This window comes from Sphaeramia orbicularis, chromosome 24, assembly GCF_902148855.1.
Source record: "Sphaeramia orbicularis chromosome 24, fSphaOr1.1, whole genome shotgun sequence".
NCBI lineage: Eukaryota > Metazoa > Chordata > Actinopteri > Kurtiformes > Apogonidae > Sphaeramia > Sphaeramia orbicularis.
In genome coordinates this window covers 34,306,910-34,333,086 of record NC_043979.1, presented here as the reverse complement: position 1 = coordinate 34,333,086, position 26,177 = coordinate 34,306,910, and the positions used below count along the sequence as shown (strand labels likewise).

The 26,177-nt window shown below is 37.0% G+C and overlaps 1 protein-coding gene across 2 annotated transcripts in view; it reads right to left on the bottom strand.

The window, feature by feature from the left end:
* The window catches only part of mideasa (mitotic deacetylase associated SANT domain protein a), a 31,923-nt gene extending 5,746 nt beyond the window's left edge, over nucleotides 1–26,177 (bottom strand). Inside the window, exons 1-13 of one of the 2 annotated variants that reach the window (XM_030128171.1) lie at nucleotides 25,791–26,177; nucleotides 23,625–25,353; nucleotides 21,663–21,878; nucleotides 18,393–18,735; nucleotides 17,402–17,468; nucleotides 17,173–17,315; nucleotides 16,969–17,072; nucleotides 12,768–12,843; nucleotides 12,544–12,632; nucleotides 10,019–10,162; nucleotides 8,296–8,388; nucleotides 8,174–8,215; nucleotides 7,892–8,058 (exon numbers count right to left, since the gene is read on the bottom strand). In XM_030128171.1, the coding sequence (XP_029984031.1) occupies nucleotides 7,892–8,058; nucleotides 8,174–8,215; nucleotides 8,296–8,388; nucleotides 10,019–10,162; nucleotides 12,544–12,632; nucleotides 12,768–12,843; nucleotides 16,969–17,072; nucleotides 17,173–17,315; nucleotides 17,402–17,468; nucleotides 18,393–18,735; nucleotides 21,663–21,878; nucleotides 23,625–25,094 (2,954 nt within the window). In that variant the 5' untranslated portion in view covers nucleotides 25,095–25,353; nucleotides 25,791–26,177. Of the gene's footprint in view, nucleotides 1–7,891; nucleotides 8,059–8,173; nucleotides 8,216–8,259; nucleotides 8,389–10,018; nucleotides 10,163–12,543; nucleotides 12,633–12,767; nucleotides 12,844–16,968; nucleotides 17,073–17,172; nucleotides 17,316–17,401; nucleotides 17,469–18,392; nucleotides 18,736–21,662; nucleotides 21,879–23,624; nucleotides 25,354–25,790 lie in introns of both variants that reach the window. The other variant, XM_030128172.1, reaches the window with a different exon arrangement.

Here is a 26,177-nt window from a genome sequence, read left to right as displayed (position 1 = left end):
TTTTATAATGTTTTAAATGTGTTTCTTTTTGTTTCTTTTATTTCAATGTCCTGTGTGAAGCACCTTGAATTGCCTTGTTGCTGAAATGTGCTATACAAATAAACTTGCCTTGCCTTGCCTTGCCTTCTCATCCAACCACAATCAAATTCACTATTTCTGGATGGATTTATCTGGATATTTTTTTTTATTTGAACAATGACAACCCAAAATGAAATAGGAGTAACAAGGCTATTTTTAACCCTTGTGTGAGGTTCATATTTTTGTTATTCAGCCAGTGTTTATGGATGTGGTGGTCCCACTGCTTTTGTGGGTTTTTAGTTCAACATAATCAAACAATTTTATATTAAAATACTCAACAGATGTTTACTTCATCCCAATTACAAACAACATAAAAAAACATTTATGTTTAATATTTGCCTTTTGCCTTTGCTAGATCACATTTATGAATTAAAGTGCAACTCGTTTTTATTTATTTATTTTTTAATGCAATTTAATATAATCAAAATATGTACAAAAGAGGAATAGGGCCTCTGGAAAAAAAAAAATTAAGGTCCAATATATATTTTTATATTATTATTATGGAAAAAAAGTCTGAATTCTGACTTTTTTCTCAGAATTTTGACTATTTTCTCAGAACAATAATAGAAAAAAAATATTTAAAACAGTCAGAATTCTGGGAAAAAAGTCAGAATTCTAATTAAAAAAGTATATTAGACCTTAATTTAAAAAAAAAATTTCCAGGGGCCCTAATCCTCTTCAGTAAGATATGAGAGGAAAAAATTCATTAAAAAATAATTACTCGTCATTTTTCTTTTAATAAAAAATGAAAACGGGTCCCACAGACCCAAACACCATACAAGGGTTAAAATGTAAGGAGTAGACAGTACAGATAACGGCCTGAAAATGTAAGGGGTAGAAGTAAAAAGTCAGCTAAAAAATAATTACTCCAGTAAAGTACAGATAACCAAAATTTCTACTTAAGTAAGGTAATGAAGTATTTGTACTTTGTTACTTGACACCTCTGATCCTAACATAGGGTGGACTTAACACAACACCAAGAGTTAGTGTCTGTTGGCGTAAAAAGACAATAACTACTTTTACATTTTGAGGATGATAGAATAACACCAGTGTTCTGTCAAACTGCCTGTTGATTTAACCCTCCGGTATCCCGTCCAGCGAGGCCCTTACTAAGCACCAATAGTGGAATAATGTCAAAAAAAAATTTCATACAGTTTGTTTTTAATTCTTTTACACTTTTTTCTATTTCACCAACTTGAGTCGTAAATAAAAATACCAAATACTCAATAATTGTCACATTTTTTTAACCCTTTAAATGCCGTGTTTGTAATGTAAACAAACCTTTTTTTTTTGATGCAAAAAACACAAAAAATTAATTTTTTTCAATATACTACATAAAAAGTGGATCACATATTATTTGATTTTTTCATCCTGGCATATGTCAGTGATTAACTCCAACATTGGTTAATTTGCATTATTATTTTTGGCGCTAGGTCAAATGTTCAAAAATACTAGCATCTGTCACCAAGTGTGCCAAAAATGCACACCTAGAAATCAAACTATTAAATATTATATATTGACTAATTTTTCTGCTCTAATTGTATTTTATTTTTGTAAATCAAGGTCAGCCCTCATCATACATATCAAATAATCATTCATTTTACATTTTTTTAACCCTTTAAATGATCTCTTTTCATCATGATGTCACTACATTTTCTGATGCAAAAAACACAGATTTTTTTTTTTTCAATATACTACATAAAAATTGGATTCCATATTATTTGATTTTTGCAGCCTGGCATATGTCAATGATTAACAGCAACATTAACAACGTTAATAAATTAATTTAGTCCCTCACCTCTCAAATGAAGCCCAGATATCAGTAAAAGCAGGATTTATGCCTTAATGGCTTTTGGATCAAAAACAGTGGTTAGAATGGAAGAAATAGTGCGTTTTAGGCACACTTGGGAGACAGACGCTAGTCTTGTAATTTTCTTTTGTTTACAATGTGCAAATTTTAGTTGGTGGCCAGAATTTTAAAGATCACACACAAATGAACAACTTTTGAATTCTAACCTTATTTAAATTGTGAAAAATAATATGAAGTTTTTAACACAAAGTGCAAAGTGTGCCTAAAAAGCGCACCTGGATACTGGAGGGTTAATGACATTCTTGTGGTTCAAACACGTTCTATACATGAAATCACCTGGTATTACAAAAACATCGTCATTAAAATCAAGTTACAATTAAACTGACACTTTGGCAGTATTGTCATAGAACTGGCTCCGCCCCTCTCTCTCCTGCTAATGAGGGGACAGACCAGGTGGAGCACAGGTGGAATTAATCTCCTGATTAGTGTCCTGCCCACAGTTTGCAGTCAGTGTGGACAGACAACAGCAGCGTTCACCTCATAGCTTCAGCAGAGGAGAAGTTTTCCTCAGGATTTGTGACTGAACTGTGACATAACTCTTTACAACTTCAGACAGACAGCTGGTAAGTGCCTAGCAAAAATGACTGTCTGTCTGAGACCTCTGTTGTTTTCTTGATGCATTCAAAAGCTCCTGGGAGATTTGGACTTTGATTAACATTATAGCTAAAATTAGCTTAGAGGTCTTATTTCTGTCTTTGTGCATAAGAAATCAATATAAGTGAATCCCCAAAGGAACTTTGTGTTGGTAAATGCAAGTTATGCAACTTTACAGGATTTCAGTTCTGTTGCAACATGTTGATGGTCATATGAACTGTGTTTTCAGGTCAAAAATGTCCAATTTCATCACAATTAATGCTATATTTTCATGTCACAAATGGCCAAGTTATATTTTAACTGAATTTAGCTGAAAAACAAATATTCTATTCTTTTAGATTCCCCAATTTTTCTTATAAGATTCTATACTACATCTCACATATTTTATTTTTACAGGTTCAATATGGAGTATGGTGCTGATCCATCCTGCTTATGTTACGCACATACATACATTAAGAATGTCACATGTCACTTTTTAAATCAACAATTTTCTGATAATAAGCATTTTTATAAAGAAATAACAATTCTATATTGTTATTTCCTCTTTAGTATGATGATAAACTATACAATAAATAATTCTGATCCTAGTTTTTGCACAGGGATCATTAGTGTAAACGGTGACATGGCTGCTGAGCATCAGTATGATGGGATCTGTAACAACCATGTCACATCCGTCCACTGCCACATTTTGTGTTTTTGTGTCAGCTGTTATTGTTTTAGATCCACAATACTTACATTTATGAATAAGAGTAGAATTAGCAATAGTAAGTATATAAGTTTATTACTAATAAAGTACTGGTACTGACCAGAGCATCATGGGTAATGTCACGTCCGTCCACCAGCAAAAGTTTTCACATACACGTGCTATTCAAAATCCAATATTTCAGAAAATAGAGCTTCCACTGTCAAATAATATCAGTATTCTGTGCACAAATGTATTAGCATTATTTCAACACAGTTCTATGCATTTCTTACAACTTTTTTTTTTTTTTTGACAAAAACGGTCACTCATTTGACCCCCTAAGTAAATTTTAGCTGATTAAAGTTTAATGTGCTTTTTGTTTGTGCAGAAATTGCAAAGTGGTTTATTGTTCAACAGCCTTTTAAGCAGTGTAATAATTCATTGATTTTGATGGATGTATTTAATTTGAAGATTTACTAAAAATTTATTTTTCAAACACTAAGTTAATTGGTTAAAACGAGTTGATATGAAATATAAATTACTTAATATATAAATGAGTAAAAATAGAATGGTTAAAAGCATTTGGTTAAATTAATTGAAGTGCTGTATATTGTTTTAAAAATACCTTGGTTTGAAATGTACTAACACGTTAAGCCAGTGTTTTTCAACCTTGGAGTCACCTGAAATTCCTAGTAATTGATTTAAAAAAAAAAAAATGTACTAATAAAAAATATATGGTGAGTTGACAGAGACAATCACAATCCATAAAAGACGTGATAAACTGTGAAGCTGAAACTGAAGCACTGTGGTACTGTTTATCTGTCAAATGTTCATTGTGGTCGGTTTCAGATGCTGCAGCTTTCATAATTCGTAGTTTGAGTTATTGTTTGTTCAGGTTTAATTGTCAGCCTTGTAAACATAGTATAGCAAACTATTACATGATCAAAAACTAATTAATTTTAGCAAAAAAAAAAAAAAAGTCTCCATTTTGAATGTCTGGAATCGCCAGAAATTTGTGATGTTAAAACCAAACCAAAAAAGGTTGGGAACCACTGAGTTTAGTATTTACTATTTAAAATGTGATTTTGTTGGTTAAAAATTGTTAAAATATTTAAAAATCTGTTGGTTAAAAAGTGACAAAGACAAATATATTAGAAGTGATTGTTTTTTTTTGTTTGTTTTTTTTAAATATAATTCATTTCTAAGAAAAGTAATTTACCTTTAAAAAATATAACTTTTGTAACAGGTCAAAGTGCTGTTCAAAGATGTTTAATTTGTTTGTCCAATTGTATTTGTGTGTTTTTGTTCTGAGGTTTTTCACCTAAAGACAGTAGAGACACCAAAGGAAGAGCTAAAGATGTAAAATCCACCTGCTACTTCACTAAAAAGTAAAAGGACTGTTGATTGACTGGTTCTTTGCGTTAGGTCCAGGGAAAACATCCACTAAAGAGAAGTTCTTTCAAGTCAAGAACATTGCTAAAAATTAGAAGAGACTTAACAACCATCTTTTATGGCAGGGGTGTCAAACTCATTTTAGTTCAGGGGCCACATTCAGCTAAATTTGATCTGCAGTGGGCCGAACCAGTAAAATAATAATGTAATAATATATAAATAATGTCAACTCCAAACTTTTCTCTGTTTCAGAGCAAAAAAAGTTAATTTACATTATGAAACATCTACAAACTATCCTTTCAAAAGATGTGAATAACATGAACTGAAAAAATAAGTATAATTTTAACAATATTCTGCCTCAGTTTATCATTTACGCATGTATATTATAACTTACAGATTACAGTGGATCTATAAATACACAAAACATTTAATAACAGACAGACAGTTGGTAAAATAACTGTAAAGAAGCTCCTGAAGACCCATCTCTTCCGAGAGCACCTCCTATCCTAGCACTTTCAAACATTCCATTTTAAATATTCTAATAAGGTTTTTCCCAGGATAACCACAGATTCTTTCACGATTATCTCTGGACCTGCTGCGGTGGTCCGGCCTCTTCCCTGCCCTCATCATCACCACTCACTTATCCTCAACCGCCTCCATGTGTCTCCCCCTACTCCCCCCTTCTCCCCCTCTCCCCCAGTCTCTATTTCTATCGCTCTCTCTTTTTCCCCTTCTCTACTCTCTCTCTTTAACCCCAACTGGTCAAGGCAGACGGCCATCCTCCAGGAGTCTGGGTCTGCTCGAGGTTTCTGCCTGTTAAAGGGAAGTTTTTCCTCGCCACTGTCACCGGTCACAAGTGTTTGCTCCTGGAGGATTCTGTTGGGTTTCTGTAAATTGACTTAGAGTCTGGTTTTGACCAACTCTATATATAAAATGTCAAGAGATAACTTTTTTTGTGATCTGGCGCTATATAAATAAAATTTGATTGATTGAGTGATTTAATTGGTTTTCCCCTGTAAGTCGCTTTGGAAAAAAGCGTCTGCCAAATGCATAAACATAAACATAAAATTGTACTTCTCTGAAGACATTTCAGGTTATTCACATTTTTTTCAAAATTATACTGTGTTTCAGTGTAAATACATGAAAATATTTACATTTACAAAGAGAAACATTTGAAGTTGACATCATTTTTATGTTCTTATGATGGTATTTTACTGGTCCTGCCCACTTGAGATTGAATTGGTCTGAGTGTGGAACCTGAACTAAAAGGACTGTTCATATTTTAGTGTAATTTTTGCATTTCACAAAATTCATCCCACGGGCCGCACTGGACCCTTTGGCAGGCTGGATTTGGCCCCCGGGCCGCATGTTTGACACCTGTGTTCTATGGGTATAGTTTGATGTAAGATATATTCATGTAAAAGCGTAAGCATATAGTGAGTCAACACGGTAACAAAAGCCACACGTGTTTTTTTTCTGTTTCCGTTTCGTGTATTTAAGTTACAATGTGTGACTGACTCATAGTTTAACCAGTTGAATCAGATGCAACAGAGTTATGGGTTATATAAATAGATAACTTGGGGGATTTTAAAAAGAATACAAACGCACATAATGCATCCAGCGCAGTCATGAAAGGCTCTACTCTCTGCACTCTATTGCCATTAAACGTTTGCTACAGAAGATGCATCTATTCAGCCTGAACTCACCTTAAAACAGTGGAAAGAGAGAAAACCTGTTCACAGATGATTTTTTTATTTTTTATTTTTTTTTGCAGAAATGTCACCACAAACACCCACATCCTAAAACTGTGAGTATGAGCACTTTCATATAATATTGTGAGTAGGTCATAAGATTTAACTCATTTGCATATAGAGAATCACTTCTAGGACATCTACTTGAATGAAAATGCCTAATTTATTAAACTCTATTATACTTATTTCTGTCATTGACAATTAGTAGTAATAAAAAAATTATTCTGTCCAGACACACACATCACAGATACTGTACGTCCTCTTGTAACTAACTAATCAATACATCAAGCCATTACAAGCTGTAAATTGTCAATAAAAGTCAATAAAAAACAATGCTCAATAGGTTTCTTACACAGATAGAAATCTCAAATACCTAGAAATAGTCTCTGAATGCAATATCACAACCAGAGATAAGTATCTTCTGCAGAAATCTTAATTCATGAAGTTAAATAATATCTTTAAAACTGTTTAAAGGAGATTGAAATGGTAATTATTTAGGGGAAAATGTCAGTTTATTAGCTCTCAAGTAAAAAATGATCTGTAGCAGTTGAGTTTTTACACAGGGTCACATGACTTCTAGATATGATATAACTAAATAAATACAAGAAAAGTGAATGCAGGGTTCCTACAGGTTTGTACAGGTTAAATTTAAGACATTTTAAGACTACTAAAACAGAATTGAATGCCCGTTTCATTGCCTTTTACACAGCCATACTGGCAAAAATTTGTGACTCCTATAACTTAATTCCCGCCGTTCTGAGTCATTTCTTACTGGGGGCTGCAAAGTTAGCGCTAATTGGTTCCTAATTTCAATATAAATTTTCAGGTTGGAACTGAGAAGACTCACGTTCCTTCTGTTGCAGCTTGGACATTTAACAGACACATTTAAATACAATACAGCCAACAAGTTTATGGCAACATAACTTAAGAACTACCATACCAAATTTAATACCTTTTAAAGACTTTTTTTAAGGTATTAAACGCAGATATGTAAATTCAAGACTTTTAAGACCCCGCGGGAACCCAGTGAATGAAAATCAGTGGAGATTATTTGTTTGGGACACTTAATTTATTTTTATGGGCTTTATTTCACCATAATAAACCCCATAAAAATATGTAACTGACATAAACTGGGCTTCCAAACTAGACAAAATCTTACAGGCAAAAAAAAAAACTATTTTACAACTTAAGTACGAACTTGTGGGGAAAAAAATAATAAATTGGGCTTTCTTGGATGTTTGATACAAATGCAAACCCACTCGACTGAGAAATAACCAACAAGTGAATGTGAAATTTGAAGTATTAAGATGCTAAACTTAGAGCTTCATAGAATTATATTAAAGAAAATCCATGACATGAACTGGGAGGTCTTAGTTTTTTTTTTAATGAAGTGACTCCTATGGAAGTAATCCTGCATATTTGTTCCAGTTTTTCCAGTCAAACCACAAAAAGATGTCATAATTATGTGTTTTATCTGATCTATGTGTCCTGTATCGTCTTGTGTCTGCGATGATTTCATCATACCTGCCACACTTTTTGCACGGAAATACTGCATCAGGATCTTGCGGAGGTTTCGTCGGTGCTCTGGTCTTCTTCGCTGCAGGCTCAGGTCGCGTCCTGGGAGGAGCCGAAGACTGCAGGGCCTCTCTGATCACATGTTCTGGTTCTTTAAGCACCAGCACCCTTACTGCCTACATCGCCAAAATGCATATAAACACGTGTCAGTTTGCTACGTAAAAGTCCGCACGTCCCTTATTGTACCAACACACATCCATGAAAATATTAGAATTAAAGCCAAACACCCACCAAATGTGTTCGATGTGTGTTTAAGGTGCAGTGTGAGCTGTCCTGCAGGGACCAGAATAAATGTAAGGTAATGGTGAAATACATACATAGTCATGTGCCTGTAGTGACTGAGCAACCCTTGCCTGATGGCTGCTTTCCTGACTCTGGTCACGAGAAACCTCCTTCTTGTCACCTTCAACCTCCTCTCCTTGAGTTACGTTTGGCTGCTGTGAACTCTGGGTAATGACACACAACAATTAAAACAAAATTACGAAGGCCAAAAAACAAAACCTCCTATCTGCAAATTTTTAGATTTTGAGTTTTCACATTAAATGGTGAGAACAAGGATGACTCCACATTTTCAGTCTATCTGCAAGATAATCCTGCCCTTTCTTATGACATGAAGGTCACCTGACAACAACAACAAAGACCATACTATAATAAAACTAAACTATCAATCAATCCATCAAATTTTATTTATATAGCGCCAAATCATAACAAAAGTTATCTCATGACACTTAACATATAGAGTTGGTCAAAACCAGACTCTAAGCCAATTTATAGAAACCCAACAGAATCCTCCAGGATCTGAGTTTTTTTTTCGTTTCCTGAAAAAAGGGATTTTTTTCAGATAGGAGGTTTTGTTTTTTGGCCATCGAAAAACCAAACAGTAGATTCAACAAAGGATCAGGGTTTCCTCTTTGTTTTCCAATAGCGTAGGTTCTATTTTGGGTTCCTGAGGGTTGAAATTAATCAAAAAAGGTTTTATTTGGTCATTTTTGACTATTAGCCAAATCAAATTTACATGATAAGACACATCTACAGGGTGTCCCAAAAAAACTGACATAATTTGAGATCTCCATGGTCAGGAGAAATTATACTTAAGATTTATTTTGGACATAAAATGTTTCATTCTACAAATTTCAAACAAAAATCCTGGGGGATGGAAATTTTCTAATGTTCCAAAGTTATTAGAAATGTTGCACATTCACATTTGACTGAGTTTGGGCGTACTTCAATACACAGAACACCTTTTCTGTTGCAGTAAACTGCATGTCTATTCCTGAAAGCAGAACAATAACAATGATTACACTATCTTGAGCAAAAAGAGCAAACAAATTTTAAACAAATTACTAGGTGATGAAATTATGTAAACATTTTTTGGGACACCCTGTATATTGATGTAAACAGGCCAGTTTGCAAAATGTGGCAGAACAGCACAATGTAAGCAGATGCAAGTTTCAACTCGTATCACTGTCAACAAGTGGCGCCAGGCACAACAAACCCCGCCCCTCGCACATATCGTATCCTATTTTGGCATCGATCCAGCTGATGTCAGCATATCTATTGCCTCTATATGTGCCAAGTAAATTTAAACAAAATTGATGTTTTAATAAACATGTGAGATCTTGCCCATTATAAGTAAATGGGAGAAAAAAAAGATGTAAAAAATTCATACAAAATTTGAACTTTGACCTACTTTTCCCAAAATGTAGTTGCATCTATTCTAGGTCACTGGCAATCTATAAACCAAATTTGGTATGAATTCAACCAAGAGTTTTGCTGCTACAGACGTTTGAAAATTTGCCCATTATAAGTAAATGGGGGGAAAAAATATTTTAAAAATTCATAAAAATTTTTGACTTTGACCTACTTTTCCCAAAATGTAATAAGATCTATTTTGGGTCACTGGCAATCTATAAACCCAGTTTGGTATGAATTAAACAAATAATTTTGCTGCTAGAATGTTAACAATGAAACAAAGAAACAAACCGAACCAAAAACAATCCCCCTTGACTCTCCTTCGAGGGGTGGAGTCATACATGTTCTAAACGGAGCATAAAATTGGGTGAATTTGACCTCCACCTTTACATCCACTACGACCTCGGTGTGTTTCTCCACCGGTGAATCTGGAGGGCCGAAGGTCAAAATCCCATTGCGACCGACCTTCACCTGTTTCTTGTAGGTGTAGTAGAACTCAACACACTGAGCCACCGTCTTAGTCTGCACCTTTAAAAACACACACAAAAACACATGTTACACAAAATGGAAACAGTCTACACATACACTAGTGTTTATAATGGTCTGTCTGTTCATTTTATTTATTATCCTTGTTAATTGTGAGTCTCTTGCAAGGATATTATCATTAAAGAAAACTAACGAAATGACGAAAACTAGAATTGAAAAAACATTTTCGTTAACTGAAATAAATTAAAACTATAATTAAAAGAAAAAAATGACAACTAACTGAAACTGTATTGTGTGCTTACAAAACTAAAAAAACTAAAAAAAATTATGGATAAAATTCCCTTCGTTTTCATCTTTCTCAATGATGGATTGATATGAAATCGATTTATTTAGCTCTAGCAATTTTCTCTGCTGTCACCATACGACACTTGACGGTCCGTCATTTGTGGTTTCCAGTCGTCTTCTGGTCCCCACTCTACCTGGAAACATGGAGACTAAAGTTGGGAGAAAGCAGCAGAGTCCTGTCTGGGATTTATTTGAATACGACGGAGAAGAAGAGAGAAGATACGACAAAAGTACAATTAAACTAAAAACTAAGCATTTAGAGAAAAACAAAAACTAATAAAAACTAGCAAACCTGCTCTAAAAATGAATTAAAACTAACTGAATTAGAGGGAAAAAAAGGCAAAATTAAATAAAACTAAAATAGAAGGAAAAATCCAAAACTCTTAGAACCTTGGGCTCTTGTGATGGTGATGGTAATACAGGGTTTTGATTTCAAGAAGACAGTGACAAATATAGCAAAATGGTAAAAACGGTTTGCATTTAAGGGTTCCCTATGTTTAAAAAAAAAAAAAAAAAAAAAAAAATCTTTCAGTCATATCTGTACAGAACAGGGTACCATAGTCTGAACTACACTCCATTTTGCAACTTTACACCCAATTTTAGGAGTCTGTACCCCAACATAGTTTCCCTCCTTGCACTAATTCAGCAAAACCTCTGTAGTGTAGTCAGACATTCAGTGTTTAATCACCAGATCAATTTCTTCTCAAACTGAGCATTTATTGTAAAATATGCAGCCGCTGACAGAACACGAACAGTTAACTGGTGCTCGACATCTTGCATGTAAAGGTTTTTTTTGTCAACACAATCTGAACATACACTACAAACAAAAAGTTAAGGATATTTTTAATTTTTGGGCTATTTTTTTTCAGTTGGGATTCTTGCACTGCGCTATTTTCTTTTTTGTGTGTGAATTGAATTGAAACACTTTTTTTTTTTTTTAATGACCATACAGTTTTATTTACAAATGGCAAAATGACAAAAAAAAAGACAAATAAATAAATAAATATCCTTTTTGTTTATAGTGCACTTCCTGTTTCGACACACTTCAAAATAAACGCACTTCCATGAAAAACCGTTTTCTCTTAATTATCAGCTTTGTTATGACTCTCTTTTACTGTTAACAATAAACTGAAATGTCTATAAATAAGACAAATAATGTATCCTTTTAATATAAACTCAAACCAACATGAACTGTCTGTTTTCTGTCAACTAAAATAAACTGATCACAACACTGCCCTGCCCATAAAGTAGGAATGTTCAAGTTAAATTGACTTTTTTTTTTTTTTTTTACACATCTGGTTAATAAATGTCTATTATTCTATCAGGAAATGACAAACAATTAAAAAAAAAAAAGTATTTAAATTGCAAAATGGAGTTGAGTTAACCTTTTGATGCCCCCAATTTACAAAAGCTACTGAAAAATCCCTTTTATTTAACAGGAAACACCTGAGATGCATACCTTCTTTAATATGCATGTTGCTATATTTCTCACTTAAATCTAACTAGACTGCACTACTTCCTGCAATTCAGCATTTTCCGAGTAATGCGTCAGCAGATGCACTAACACAATCTGCTTGTATATAGACATTGTAATTGCAATAAAAGTCAGGACAAACTGCGCAAAACGTTCGCATCAACTATATTTAATTTACTTTTATTGCTATAGAAAAGCTGTAAGTCGTCGTGACCTGTGAAAAACACCCGTCGGCCTATTTTTATGAAGCTGAATCTCAACATACCTGAGATATTTGACAAATACTCAATGACATTCTACACATTGCTGCTGCTGTTATTTTCAGCTACATAAAAACCTAATTTCCAATCAATCCAGTAACTTCCTGTCACAAAAGGATGTGGCTTTCTGTTGATTTTTTTTTTTTTTTTCTTTTTTCTTTTGCTGCTTTTAGAAATTTTAACCCATTTGCCCTGCAAGAAGAGCAGCTTCTTCCTGTTTGTGATCCAGCAGATTTTCTTTCACATTTAGATCTAGAATGCAGAGGTTAAATGACAACATGCATCTGATATGAAGACTTAAAAGAACAATGGTTCACATTACGGGGTAAGAATAATACACATACCAGTTTCTGCACCATAAAGAAGTCCTTCCTGTAAGCAGCGATGCCTTTGTTGAAGTAGCGCTTCTCTTCTGCAGTCCAGCTGTCAGAGCCTGCGAGTAAATCAGAAACCACAATCTAATCTGATAACAAAGTAAACCCAGTGAAAAACAAAGAGCTCATAAGAAAGTGTGAGAGATGATTTTGTTATTTATATCAAGTAAAACTGCTGTCACATCAACACTCACCTGAGTAGTGATAATCTGCCAGGTGATGGCCTTTGGGGATAACTGGGTCCTGGAGCATCAAACGTCCCAGCGCCGCCTTAAAATCAACATTATTCACCAGAATGGGTTAATCCTCACACAGGCCCCCCCCCCTTTTTTTTTTTTACTATAGTGCACAGGTGTCAAACATGCATCCCTGGGGCCAAATCCGGCTCGCCAAAGGGTCCAGTCCGGCCCTTGGGATCAAGTTGTGAAATGCAAAAATTACACTAAGATATTGACAGTTCTTTTAGTTCAGGTTCCACATTCAGACTAATTCCATCTCAAGTGGGCAGGACCAGTCAAATACTATCATAATAACATATAAATAATGACAACTCCAAATTTTTTCTCTTAGTAAATGTAAATATATTCATGTATTTACACTAAAACAAAGTATAATTTCACAAAAAAATGTAAATAACCTGAACAAATATGAAAAACCTGAAATGTCTTAAGGGAGGTAAGTACAATGTTAACAATATTCTGCCTGATTTTTGTGAATGTTTTGTGTATTTGTAGACCTGCTGTGATCTGTAAGTTATAATGATAAACTGAAGCATAATATTGTTAAAATTGCACTTATTTTTTCAGTTTATGTTATTCACATTGCTCGAAAGGATAGTTTGTAGATGTAAACATTTTCATTGTTTAATTTTACTTTTTTCCACTCCAAAACATTGAGAAAATTTTGGAGTTGACATTATTTATATATTATTATGTTATTATTTTACTGGTTCGGCCCACTTCAGGTCAAATTTAGCTGAATGTGGCCCCTGAACTAAAATGAGTTTGACACCCCTGCTGTAGTGCATCTAATGATATCACTATTATACAGTCGTGGAAAAAAATTATTAGACCACCCTTATTTTCTTCAATTTCTTGTTCATTTTAATGCCTGGTACATTTAAAAGTACATTTGTTCGGACAAATATCATAACTAGAAAAGCACTCGGAGAACGCAGACCTCCGCCAAGGCTGATCAGTGGCCCCCCCACACCAAGGAGGTTATGTTTTTGCCAGGGTTTGTTTGTTTGTTTGTTTGTTTGTTTGTTTGTTTGTCTGTTTGTCTGTCCGTTAGTGTGCAACATAACTCAAAAAGTTATGTACAGATTTTGATGAAATTTTCAGAGTTTGTTGGAAATGGGGCCCCCCCGTGGGCCCCCCCACCCCCGATCACCACCAAAATTTAATCATTTCTTCCTTATCCCATTTCCAACAAACCCTGAAAATTTCATCAAAATCTGTCCATAACTTTTTGAGTTATGTTGCACACTAACGGACAGACAAACAGACAGACAAACAAACAAACAAACAAACCCTGGCAAAAACATAACCTCCTTGGCGGAGGTAACAACAAAAATAGCTCGTAGTAGTTTAATTTCAGAGCTGATATTTATCCATTTTCCATGTTTTCTTGATAATAACCAAAATCACTTCAGTTCTTACATCAATATCTATGGCATTGTACTGACAAAAACAGTGCTTTTAGGCATTCCATGTTTTCTTTTGTCTGTTTTAGTCACATGATACACACAGGAGTTAGTACCTGATTGCATAACTACTGATGTTGATGACTTTTGATGGTCTAATAATTTTTTTCCGCGACTGTATTTGTAGATTTAACAACACACATCAGTGAGAATTTTCAGTATTTTCTCCAGTTTGTAATGTTTTTACATGATGATAGTGTTCTGTAAACAGGAGTCCTACTCTTTCTGCTGTGCCCCATGGGATTTTATTTGGGTAAAATTAATGGCAAGTATCTACAGTCATGGTCAAAAGTCTTAGCAGTGACACAAATTGTGTTTTTGCAAGCTTTGGTGCTCAGTTGTTTCTTTAGAATTTTTTCCATGTATTGAGGCACACACCAAAGAACAATTATGAGCATTGTCTACGTTACAAAGACTCTTCAGTTTTTCCATCACTATATTAGGGGGGCACATCGTCCCCCCTCTTACTCACTGCTCTAATTGGCAAATGAATAACATGTATGTAAAAAGTCAGTTTGTGTCACTGCTAAGACTTTTGGACCTGACTGTACATGCATAATCTTGTTTTAAATTTTTTACAAGTCAACAAAGTCACTGTTTATAGTAAAAATCTGTTAAAAAAAACAAAACAAACATCTATATTTGATTGAAAGAGCTCAGTGGACTGACTCTACTGTCAAATGTGATACATGTCACTACAAAAAATGTTTTTTACCTTGGTATAATGCACCCCGCTCTTCGATAGTAAAATGAAAAAGCATCAGAAACAGTGAAAATCACTACATGTCTGTCCATGTGGAAGCTACAGACACATCTTTAATGTGGCCATAAAAAGGTACACATCTGTGCTGTCATTTTCCCACCTAAATTCACTGTCTGATGTTTCACTTTTCCAACGCTGTGACTTTACTGGCCTGTAAAATTATCATTTAAACTGACAAACATTGTGTATATATAAATAATGGCATCTCTCATCATTTGTCTCACACCATTGGCTGTAATATAATTTTTTCTTATACAACTGCAAGGGCACTTCACCTTTCTATTCCCATGATAAACTAACTATAATGACTTTATTTGATCATGCTTTTTTTAAGTCTATTTCATCTTTCTAAAAGGCTCAGCTTTGAAACAGTTAAAAAAAGAGAAATCCTCCAACTCCAGTTGTTAAATAGTCCAACAGGCTGAAGCAGCATCCCTGTGGATTAACCAGCTCGATAGTAAATGACAACTCCCATCCTTTAAAAAGGTGAATTTCAGCTACTCCTTTGTGCATGGATTCACGAGGGAAAAAATAGTAGTGAAACAGTTTTGTCCCAGCAACCATCAATCAAATAAGTACACAAGACATACTTTTGTTATTCACTCTATTCAGTTACTAAAAAATCTTTAAAAAGCCTTGTAAACTTTGACCATTTTTTTGTCATTTGTTGTGATTACTTGTAAAACGCCTTGTCCAAAACTACTAAAGGTTGACTGATAGGCCAATATAATAAGTTGACAGGACAGTTGTTCTTACCTAAAAACAGTGGAATTTATTCTGCACAAATGACAGACAGGGCAGATTCAGACTGGGTTAAAATCAAAGACTATCACAAATTGTTAAATTTAACTCGGTTTCCCATTCTCCTCTTAAAACTGAAGAAAACCAATTTTGATTATTTAAAAATGTATTTTATAGGGCGGAAATTATTCCCTTAAGTGATTGGGGACGTTCTAAAATTGAGTCACATGGATTTCTTCCTGGAGCATTAGGAAACTGAGGCGTCATTTTGGACATAAAGTCACAAATCTGTAAATAGCACAAAAAGTCTCAGTTTTGGATTTGATATTTATCAATAAGATTGGTGAAAGACATGAATATGCCATTGTCATAGAGATCAGCAAATGTCTTAATCCCTCTGTCCTCCCTATCAGAATAGGCTTTAACCAATAGAGATGGTTTGATTGGATAGAGAAATTGATGTTCAATTAAAATGCTTGAACTGAATCCAAATTTTAACAGTACATTCCACAATAATGTTCTTAGTATAATTAGCTGGAGGAACTGTATTTGAAAAACTAGAGCTGAAAAAGAGGATGGGCAACGAGATGCTGCCTCCAGTTGTAACCATGACGGCGCATCAGCTCCTGGATCTTCATAAAGCCAGTGGACAATTAGTTGAATATTCGTAGCCCTATAGGTTAACTGATAGGCCGATATAATAAAAATAAGTTCACAGGACATCTGTTTTCACCTAAAAACAGTGGAATTTATACTGCACAAATGACAGACAGGGCAGATTCACACTGGATTAAAATCAGAAGTTACATTAGGCCTTACTGCAAACTAGCAGATTTCCACGAGTAATACTATCCCCATGTGAAAATGGTGAAAGTCCAAGTATAAAAGTACAAATATCTAGGTAACAAGGAGTTAGTTTTGAGCTCTTACATTCCCTTAAGTCAGCAATTCCATCGTGAGAAGTCTAATATAAGCCAATGGCCACCATCAGAGCCAAGTTCTGTCTATACTGATAGGTTGAAAAACCTCTTATCTTTATTTGTAGAATCTACCCACGGGTACAAACAAAGTAACCTGAACCTTTACAGAACTTAAACTGTGCTGCCAAATGTTGAAAGCTATCCTGTTAATACAACCGCGCCAACTGAGTGTCAGTTATTTAGGTGAGTGACGATACTGTACTTACAATAAAATCACCTCCACATTCATGTAAACAGTGCAAAACCAGCTCCTGATTGGTCCCTCCACCGCTGAGAACGCTGGAACAGGCCATGTTCATCAAAACCTCCACTAAGCACAGAAAGAAGAACAGGGAAAAAAAGAAAAAAAAAACTTAGAGAACTGAAACAGAACATCTGTCGGTGATCGAAGTGTAAAGCGAGATACTGACTCCTCTCCTGGTGACCATGTTTCAGCTTGGAGTTGTCGATAGGAAGCCAAACCAAATCAGCCTTATGGAGGTCGAACTGGGAGGAAGATCGATCTTGTAACTCTGGGATGTCAGCCTGGTACTTATGCCCGATGTTGATACGTCTGAATTAAAAACAGGATATAAATACAAAAGGTTAAGTGGATGCAAGTAAACCTTTCTAATCTTTCCTTCTTGTATGGACACTTACGGCTCAAAGCTAACAGGCGTTGCATCAGTAATTAAAGGCAGGTCCGGAGGTGTGATCTCTGAACTTGCTGGAAAAACAAAAAAAAAAAAACACAAGAAGTTACGGACAGATTTTCATGAAATTCTCAGGAAATGTTGATACTGGCACAAGGAAGAAATGATTAAATTTTGGTGGTGATCGGGGGGTTGTGCAGATCTGTCTTGGCGGAGGTCTGTGCTCTCTGAGTGTTTTTCTTGTTACAAGGAGGTATTATGATCGCTTTGTTTTGTGTGTTTGTTTGTTAGCAAGATAACTCAAAAAGCTATGGACGGATTTTCATGAAATTTTCAGGAAATGTTGATACTGGCACAAGGAAGAAATGATAAAATTTTGGTGGTGATCCGTGGGGGGGGGCCGGCACAGATCTGTCTTGGTGGAGGTCTGCGCTCTGAGTACTTTTCTTGTTAACATTGCGCTTATCTAAAAAGATTTCAGCTTGTTCGGCTTAGTCATATTTCTTGTAAAAAGGATAGTTTGTAAATGCTAATATTTTCATAATTTAATTATACTTTTCACTAAAACAAAAAGAAAAATTTGGAGTTGCCATTATTTATATGTTGTTATGATAGTATTTTACTGGTCTGTATGTCCTGAACTAAAATGATTTTAACACCCTTGTTAATATCTTTAGTATAATTTTTGCATTTCATCCTATGGGCTGGATTGGACCCTTTGGCAGGCTGGTTTTGGTCCCCAGGCATATGTTTGACACCCCTGCTCTAAATAAACACCCTTCTACAGACAGAATAGAATAGAATAGAATAAATTGAACCGAATAAATTCAATAGAATAGAATATTTGGAATTGTCATTATTTAGATGTTTTTATGCTATTATTTTACTGGTCCAGCCCTCTTGAGCTCAAAACTGGGCTCTATGTGATCCCTGAACTAAGATGAGTTTGAGACACCTGGTCTAAAGGAAAAAAAAAAAAAAAAACAGCTCACACTTACATGACCGTAAGAGACTAAGTGATGCAGATTTGGGTGTAGCCGGCGGTGGGAGGATTTGGTTGCTCGCGGCGATGTTAGTCAAGAAGGTGGAGAAATAGAGTCCTGATCCCCCTCGTACAGGAGACAGGATGGGTGGAGGGGTGTAAGGAGGAAGGCTGAGGGGGTTTTCCGGTATGCGAACTGGGGAGCGCAGGTTGCTCTGGTAGGAGGTGATGCTGGAGTAGACGGATGGAGGGATGAACGTGGATGGTTTGGGAGGAGGGATGATGAGCGGATCAGGACGCGGTCTGCGCTTAAATTTGGATTTTCCATCTTCGTCCTGGCCTGAGTCATTTTCTCCATCCTACACAGAAAATGACAAAGGAGCATTCTAGTGAGCACATATAGTTATTTAGTTTAGTCAGGGTTCCGACAAGTTACATTTAAGACTTTTTAAGACTACTTAGAACAGAATTTAATGCCCATTTCACAGCCATACGGGCAAAAATTTGTGACTCCTAAAATTCAGGAAAATGTATTTATTTATTCCCACTGTTCTGAGTCATTTCCCATCAGGGGCTGCAAAGTTAACGATAACTGGTTCCTAATTTCAGTATAAATTGTCAGGTTGGGATGGGTGGAACTAAGTAGACTAACGTTACTTTCTTTGCAGCTTGGACATTTAAACACAACACAGCCAACAGGTTTATGACAACATAACTTAACCCTATAACACCGAATGTATCATATTTGATATATGAGTTTTGAAGCCCTCTACATGATCAGTGTGATATTTTTTTTCTTGAAAAACCTGATGTATACAATTAGATACATGCAATAGATGGATAATCCACCAGGGGGAAGAATTCGTTCACCAGAGGCCTTTCCAGTGACACAAGATTGTCATTAACCCTTTCATGCATGAATTATGATTACTGAAGTCAATGATTTTTTTTCCTGAATGTTTTTATTCCACTTCAGACATGAAAAAGTAATGTGATTTGAAGTTTTTTTGTAAAACTATTTTTCATGGAGTTACAAAAATGTCCCCTCAGCTGGACACCATGCATTTAATTTCTGAAGTAAAAAAACATGTATTTACTGACATACTGTGTGAAAACTATGAAATAAGATCCTTTTTAATGCTGTGAATCTGATGTTTCCTCACATTTTAACATACTATAATAATAGTTATTACTCGCTCAGGTAATATGCAACCAAAAAAAACAACTTTTTGTTTTAAAATAAATTTAAATTACAGTCTAATAACAATTAGCAACTGATTTAGACTCAAATATGTTACTGCAGATCAGGTTTAGCAAGAACAGGAACAGTAATGGTATGAATTGTAATGTATGGGGTGTTACATAAGCGTTCACTGTGTTGGCTGATGTGAAAGTAAAACAACAAAATCCATGAATATACAAGAGAACAGCTTTAAATAGCTGTGCACTGTAGTGACCACTATGCATGAAAGGGTTAATGAGGAAGGAGGCAGAACTTTTTCCAACTTTGAAAAGGAATTACCAATTTGTTAGACATGTTTGTGTTATATTATGTTTTTGTTTGTTCAAAAATAATAATATTTGAGCATTGAGACCTGATACAAAATTTAAACTTATGCATGGAAATTGATATTTGAAAAATATTTTTTTTGGTTGTTCAGAAGGACCAATAATGTTTCCAGTTTCACAGAACTGGAATTGTCTGTCAGTTATTTAATGGTTCAAGCTTTACAGGGTTAAGACCTACCATATCAAATTTAATATCTTTTAAAGACTTTAAGATATTAAATGCAGATTTGTTAATTCAAGACTTTTAAAACTTTTTAAGACCCCGCAGGAACCCTGTTAGTCCAAATCTAGGTCATACTATCTATCAATGACAAGTTGCAGCTGAGCTGTTTACAGCTGACTGTGCATTTGCTATCTATACTTCCCCAAAATCATTTGACTTCTGTCTTCATGTTCAATAACCTCATTAAAAACCCACACGTCCTCTCACCTACTATGGGTTAAGACTCAGTTAAGGCAAACAAAATGAACATTTAGCCACATTAGCAATTTAAAGAAAAACAGTCCTGAGAATAGAAACTTGGTGAAACATATCTAACTTCCCTCGAGAAAAATCACTCCCGGTTCAACTGAAATACACAGATCTGCAGCTCTAAGGAGGACTTCCACATCCAAACAAAAGGACTTGCTGTTTTTTTCCATCTTCTTCACCACTGCATGTTTATTAGCCTCATAAACTAAGACCACACATGTCCTTTCACTTACTATGATTTAGAGAGATTTAATGGGAGACTTAGAAAGAGTTATTATACTTTGTGGAAAAGTCATAAAACTAGACAAAAGACTAAACAATGCCCCTCTGCACCTGATTGGTCGGAAGGCCCTTTGCATGTGTCACTGGTATTTTTTTCTAAAAGTTTCAAGAATTTTCAACAATTTCCACTATTACTACATCATGAATGGCCAGTCGTGGACTAGAGATGTGAGGCAACACATATTTGATGTAACACTAAATTTATTATTGCACCAAAAAAAGAGCAATATGACTAATAAGGAGGATGCTAAGAGAACAGACAGAACCAAATGTTGAAATTTAAGGGTTTAGCTGATTGTAAATGTTATTAGTCATATGTAAAGCAAAAGCACTAAGAACGGAAGTGTACTAAGAAAAAAACAAACTGAAACATTATGAACTTTTAGATCTATGTTCAAGGGATTTATCATTGTATCTGAGTATGTATGTACTGTTGGTTTTAAATGCGATCTTTGAAAAGAAAAAAATATGCATAAAAAAGGAAACAATTATACACTGAAATAAAATGAGCAGAATAAGCTGCATCTGGATTGTAAATCTGCACACCCAGCTGCTTCTGTACTTTAACGTTTGGGAGATGTTTATGAGTCACATTATCATACATTTCAGACATGAGACTCCTCAGTGGATATTTTCTTGGCTGAACTCTTGACGTTTGTCTTCTGTAAGCCAACTCATCATGAAAACTCTGAGGTTTTTCGTGCAACTACATGGGATTATGTTATTACTAAAAGTTCCGACATTTTGGTTTTTTGCAGGGTTTACTGCTACGGGTGCATAAACATGTACAAATATGACATTCGTTCTTCTTTGAGTAATATGTGAATCCTAGTTTCAGTCCAAGAGAATACCAGTATTTTAATTCAGCATAAACCACTGAAAGCAGCGTAACGGAAACACATTATGAACAAACCAAAAAAGACCATTTCAGTGATGCAGATCCATCTCTTGTGCAGGACTGACCTGGCCCAAACTCTCAGTCATGGGGTTTCTGAGCGATCGCCGCCGAGCCACAATGACAGAGGGTTTATGGTCCGACTGCCCTGCAGCGCGCTCCCCCGGACCGGGTCGGCCCTGAGCCCAGGCGCCCTGAGGATCCGCATGACTCCTATGCACCGGTACAGACACCGGGATCACCAGGGGCACCATGTTAGCCTGCCTGCCCGAGGGACCGTCCTCCTGTTGAGCCAAAGAAACATACGCCAGAGATGGAAGAATGACAGGAGGGGGGAAAATTGGGGAAGTAGATGGGAAAGAGATTTAGATATATTAAAAGATGATGTTTTAAGTGGTTGTTCAAGGCAAAAAAAAAAGTTAAGTGATTAATTTTCTCCTTTTCAAATAAATGTTTACAATGCATTTGAAAGTAAATGAAACAGCAGCACTATGTGAGTCAATTATGGCACAAAAATTCAACACTTTTGTTTTATTTCCACATTTTCCTGTCCTCGTTCGGTAGAATAAACAGGCCTCACTGGTATTTCAAGTCAAGCTGATACATTTTCATCGTAATGAATCAAGTTTATGATGTGAACTTAGGGCAAATTTAGGAACGTCAACCTTTGAATTTTTTCCTGAAGCTCTTAAAAGTGTTGTCTCTTAACTAGAGTGGATCCGCTTTACTTTGTCAACAGTATTATTAAACCTGTTCTGCGTCTCTGGGGGAGTACAGGAGTGTTACCGTGCAGGTTGACAGCTCGGCCCCTCCCTAGCTCTGCTGAATGACTGGGAAAGAGCCTGAGGAATGTGGAGGTGTGCAGACATGCAGCTGCTCAAACTGCACATGCAGCATGCACACTTTGGACACAGATCTGCGACAGGCCGACACCCCCGACGGCAGAGCGTTACATGTCCCAGTGCTGGCAGAAACTGAAAAAAACAGCTCCATAATTTATCTACCTTGCATGTTTAAAGCTTGTAAAGAGAAAATAAATCGTCCAGTTCCAGTGGGTGTGTCTGCTTTGCATGTACGCAGTATAAATCCTGAATAACAAGGCTAACTGTATCACCTTTCTAACAGCAATACAACAGGATTCATCTTTCAAATCAAAAAGGAGGAATCTTCAGTAATAGCCGTCTTTCAGGTTGCACCAGAATCCAACGACATATAGTATGACTGCGAACAGTTGGAAACAGCCTGCGATAACTCATATTCAACAGCTGTAGGGGTCGCATAAACAGGCCCAAGAAAAAGATTTTGTAAACTATAGGGAAGTTCTGCATAGAAACAGGGCTCTTCCTCTTTGTACAGCCATGTACCAACTTTGCCACATAAAACAACTGACTGCCACGCATAAGTCAGTTATTGTTGTCCATTTAAGTAAACTGGGTCCAATGCATCCATTTTAACTGGGGTTTTTGGGAAAATTGCCCACTGTATGTAAGTGACTCATTTAAACTGCTACTGATTTATAAACGCTGATCTGAAAAAGCAGTTTAATCAGCTGATCTCAAGTCAGAATAATACAAATCTCACTAAATATATCACCCCAAGAAATGAAATATTACATCTGGAAGTGGAAAAATCCTACATGGGAGCATCGTTTTAAATCTAATATTTTCCTTTAAAATTATTTCTTCAAGTAGAAAAGCATCATATGAGCTCTTGCCCACTTCTGTACCCAGGTTCTGCTGATACTAGTGGTTTGTAAAAAGTCCTATTAGTACCAATTTTTTTTTTTTTTTATTAGACCTCTATTTAACCAGACTGAATCCCATTGAGATTGAGGTCTCTTTAAAAGGGTGACCTGGCCAAGAGGTCAGCAGTACACGCCATGAAAAAAACCAGGTTTTACAGACAGGTAGTTCCTATAAATTAAAATAAACAGTAATAATATTGTAATTGTATGTATTGTATTAGTACCAATTGGTGATTTTAGCTCTGACTGACTACAGCACCACTGAATGAAAAAAAGATTCTTTAACCTTGATGATTTTCGCCGGCAGGGACTCCCTTTGTGACGCCTGGTTGGCTAAAGTCTCCAGGTTGATCTCCTTTGAGGCCCTCCTTCTCCTTCTCGTGCTCTGGATGACCCCTCCTGTTGTCACTTCTCCTCCTCTGGTGGCCTGAGCGCCTGTTACTCCATTCTGGGACAGCGGAGGCTCTCTGGAGGCCTGAGACCAGATGTTTGTCGGAGGAGGACCCAGAGGGGATTGTCCATCTTTCGAAAGGCGCCGTGATCTTCGAGGGGGAGCTGCCCCTGAATCTGAGGGTTCTGCAGGATTTGGGGCGGCCTTTTCAGGGCAGGGGTCTAGAGCAGCAGACACGGCAGGGGCCTGGACCTCTGATTTCTGCAGCTGCTCCATAGATGGAACATCTTCCTTTTTAGGCACGATGTCAGGTTGACAAGGCTCAGGAGGCTGAAAACTCATGAAGTTTTGACTTTGTGGCTGTTTTGGCTGCAGTTGTAGTTGTGTTGCTTCTTGCTGTGGCACATTTTGTTGTATTTGCTGCTGCGGTTGTTGCTGTATTTGTTGAATTTGTTGCTGGCGCCCCTGTAGCTTTTGCTGGTGGTACTGCTGCTGCATTTGCTGCAACTGTTGCTGTTGCATTTGATGCTGTTGGATTTGGTGCTGCTGTTGCAAATGCTGTTGCAGTTGAAGGTGATGCTGGTGATGTTGCTGCTGCTGCTGCTGTTGTTGCTGCTGCTGCTGCTGCTGATGGTGATGATGCATCGGTTGCTGTTGCATCTGGTGCAGCAGTGGTTGCTGAGCGTTTGGCTGCTCGCCATAAGCTAGACCTGGCATTGCCTTGTTTCCCGGGAAACCAGAGTAATACCCAGATGAAAACTGCTGCTTGCTGGGCCTGAATGTCTGGAAAGGCTGCAGCATGGACGCCTGCAGGGTGTGAGATGAGGTGTGAGGCTGGCCCTGGAGTTCTACACCTTTGTGCCCATGTTGATAGGCCTGTAACTGAGCCTGGTGCATTGCAGCTGCTGCGTGCTGTTCCCACTCCAGCCCCCTTCCCTGAGCCTGGGGGGCATCTCTATAAACATCAACAGAACCCGCCAACTGATTCTCTCCCCCCATCGGCAGAGCTACACCTTCATGAACCCCTTTGTGGAATGGCATTTGACCTCTGATGTTTACTCCACCCATATACGATCCAAAATTCTGCCCCCATGTTGGCACGGGGGCCTCCTGGGACCACCCGGGGCCCTGTAAGGAGTCCTGGTGCACCCACTTTACTGGAGCCTGCTGATAGTGCTGCAGATTTTGGGGCCCTTTCTCTGGGTTATAAACCCCAGAACTGCTTGCAGCATCACTGTGGCTTGACTCTAAAGTCGGAGGTCCCATCCCATAATAGACTTCACCTGGATGCTGCACAGGCTCTTTCATGGCTGCAGCTCGAAGCTTGCCGCTCTTGTCAGTATTAACTTGAGGAGGAAGACTCATAGTAAGACTCTAAGTACAGAAATGTTGGGAGTCAAAGTTCTAAATCTTGCTTTCTGAGCATGGAAAATGGGGGTTTTGCTGTGGTAGTGTGTGCTCACTGTCTGTGGCTGAATTGTGTAGAAGGAAGTATCTGGGAGGAAAGAGAAATCCCTAAGGAAAGTGCAGGGTTAGGAGCTTTAAAATCCTCCTTCCAGAATCAAATCTGACAGTGGTTGTCCATTCTTCTCATCCTTTTTTTTTTTTTTTAGGGCCCTGGACCCTATGAGAGAAAGCAGAGGTTAGACACTTTGTTTTTCTCTCAGGACAGTCATACAAAGTTTACTCTCGTCGTTCATTCGCCTGCACCAAAGAGGAAACTGAGGCCTACATAAGCCAACTGCCCAGTCAGTCTAGTGAAAAGCAGCTACAACGCATTTATGTCATAGCAGGAACAGAGCAGAACGCGTATTTCGATGTGTACAACCAGGTGGGCGCACAGGAGAAGGTTTAAGCTGTATTTGTAGAGCTTCAGCCAACAGCAACGAGGAGGCGCTTACAGTGGGGCTGCCATTTGGCATAACAAGAAATACAGGAAACGAAGGGGCTCATGCAATCACCCGAGCGATAGCCAGTGATGTTATGTGTAAAATGTGCAATAAGGAAGCGTCTGTAGAGTTGAGTGCGTTTAGACAAACCAGCACATAAGTGAGTATATACCTGATCAGTGACGCACGGAGCTCTCCATGACCAGCTCCATGGAGTCACTTTGGTTGCGATCAAAGTCGACTGCATGCAGCTCCATGAAGGGATTGTGCGCAGCAAATGTCATAACTCTGACAACTTTCTCTCGAGTTTCACGGCGCACAATATGGCGAAGAGGCGACTTTACTGTGTGGCGGAAAAAAATCCTCCCAAGTCTGAACAGAGAGGAAAGGCTGCTGAAAGGCTGGAGTTACAGTGTTGCACAGGGTATCCGTAAAACCGTGCACTTCCAGGAAAACATGTCCACAACTTTCTCCCCGCATCAACGAGTAAACCACACGCGACACGGTGAAAGTGTGAAAACTGCGCCGCGTTGCAGACTGCGCCTCTGTTTCCGCAGAT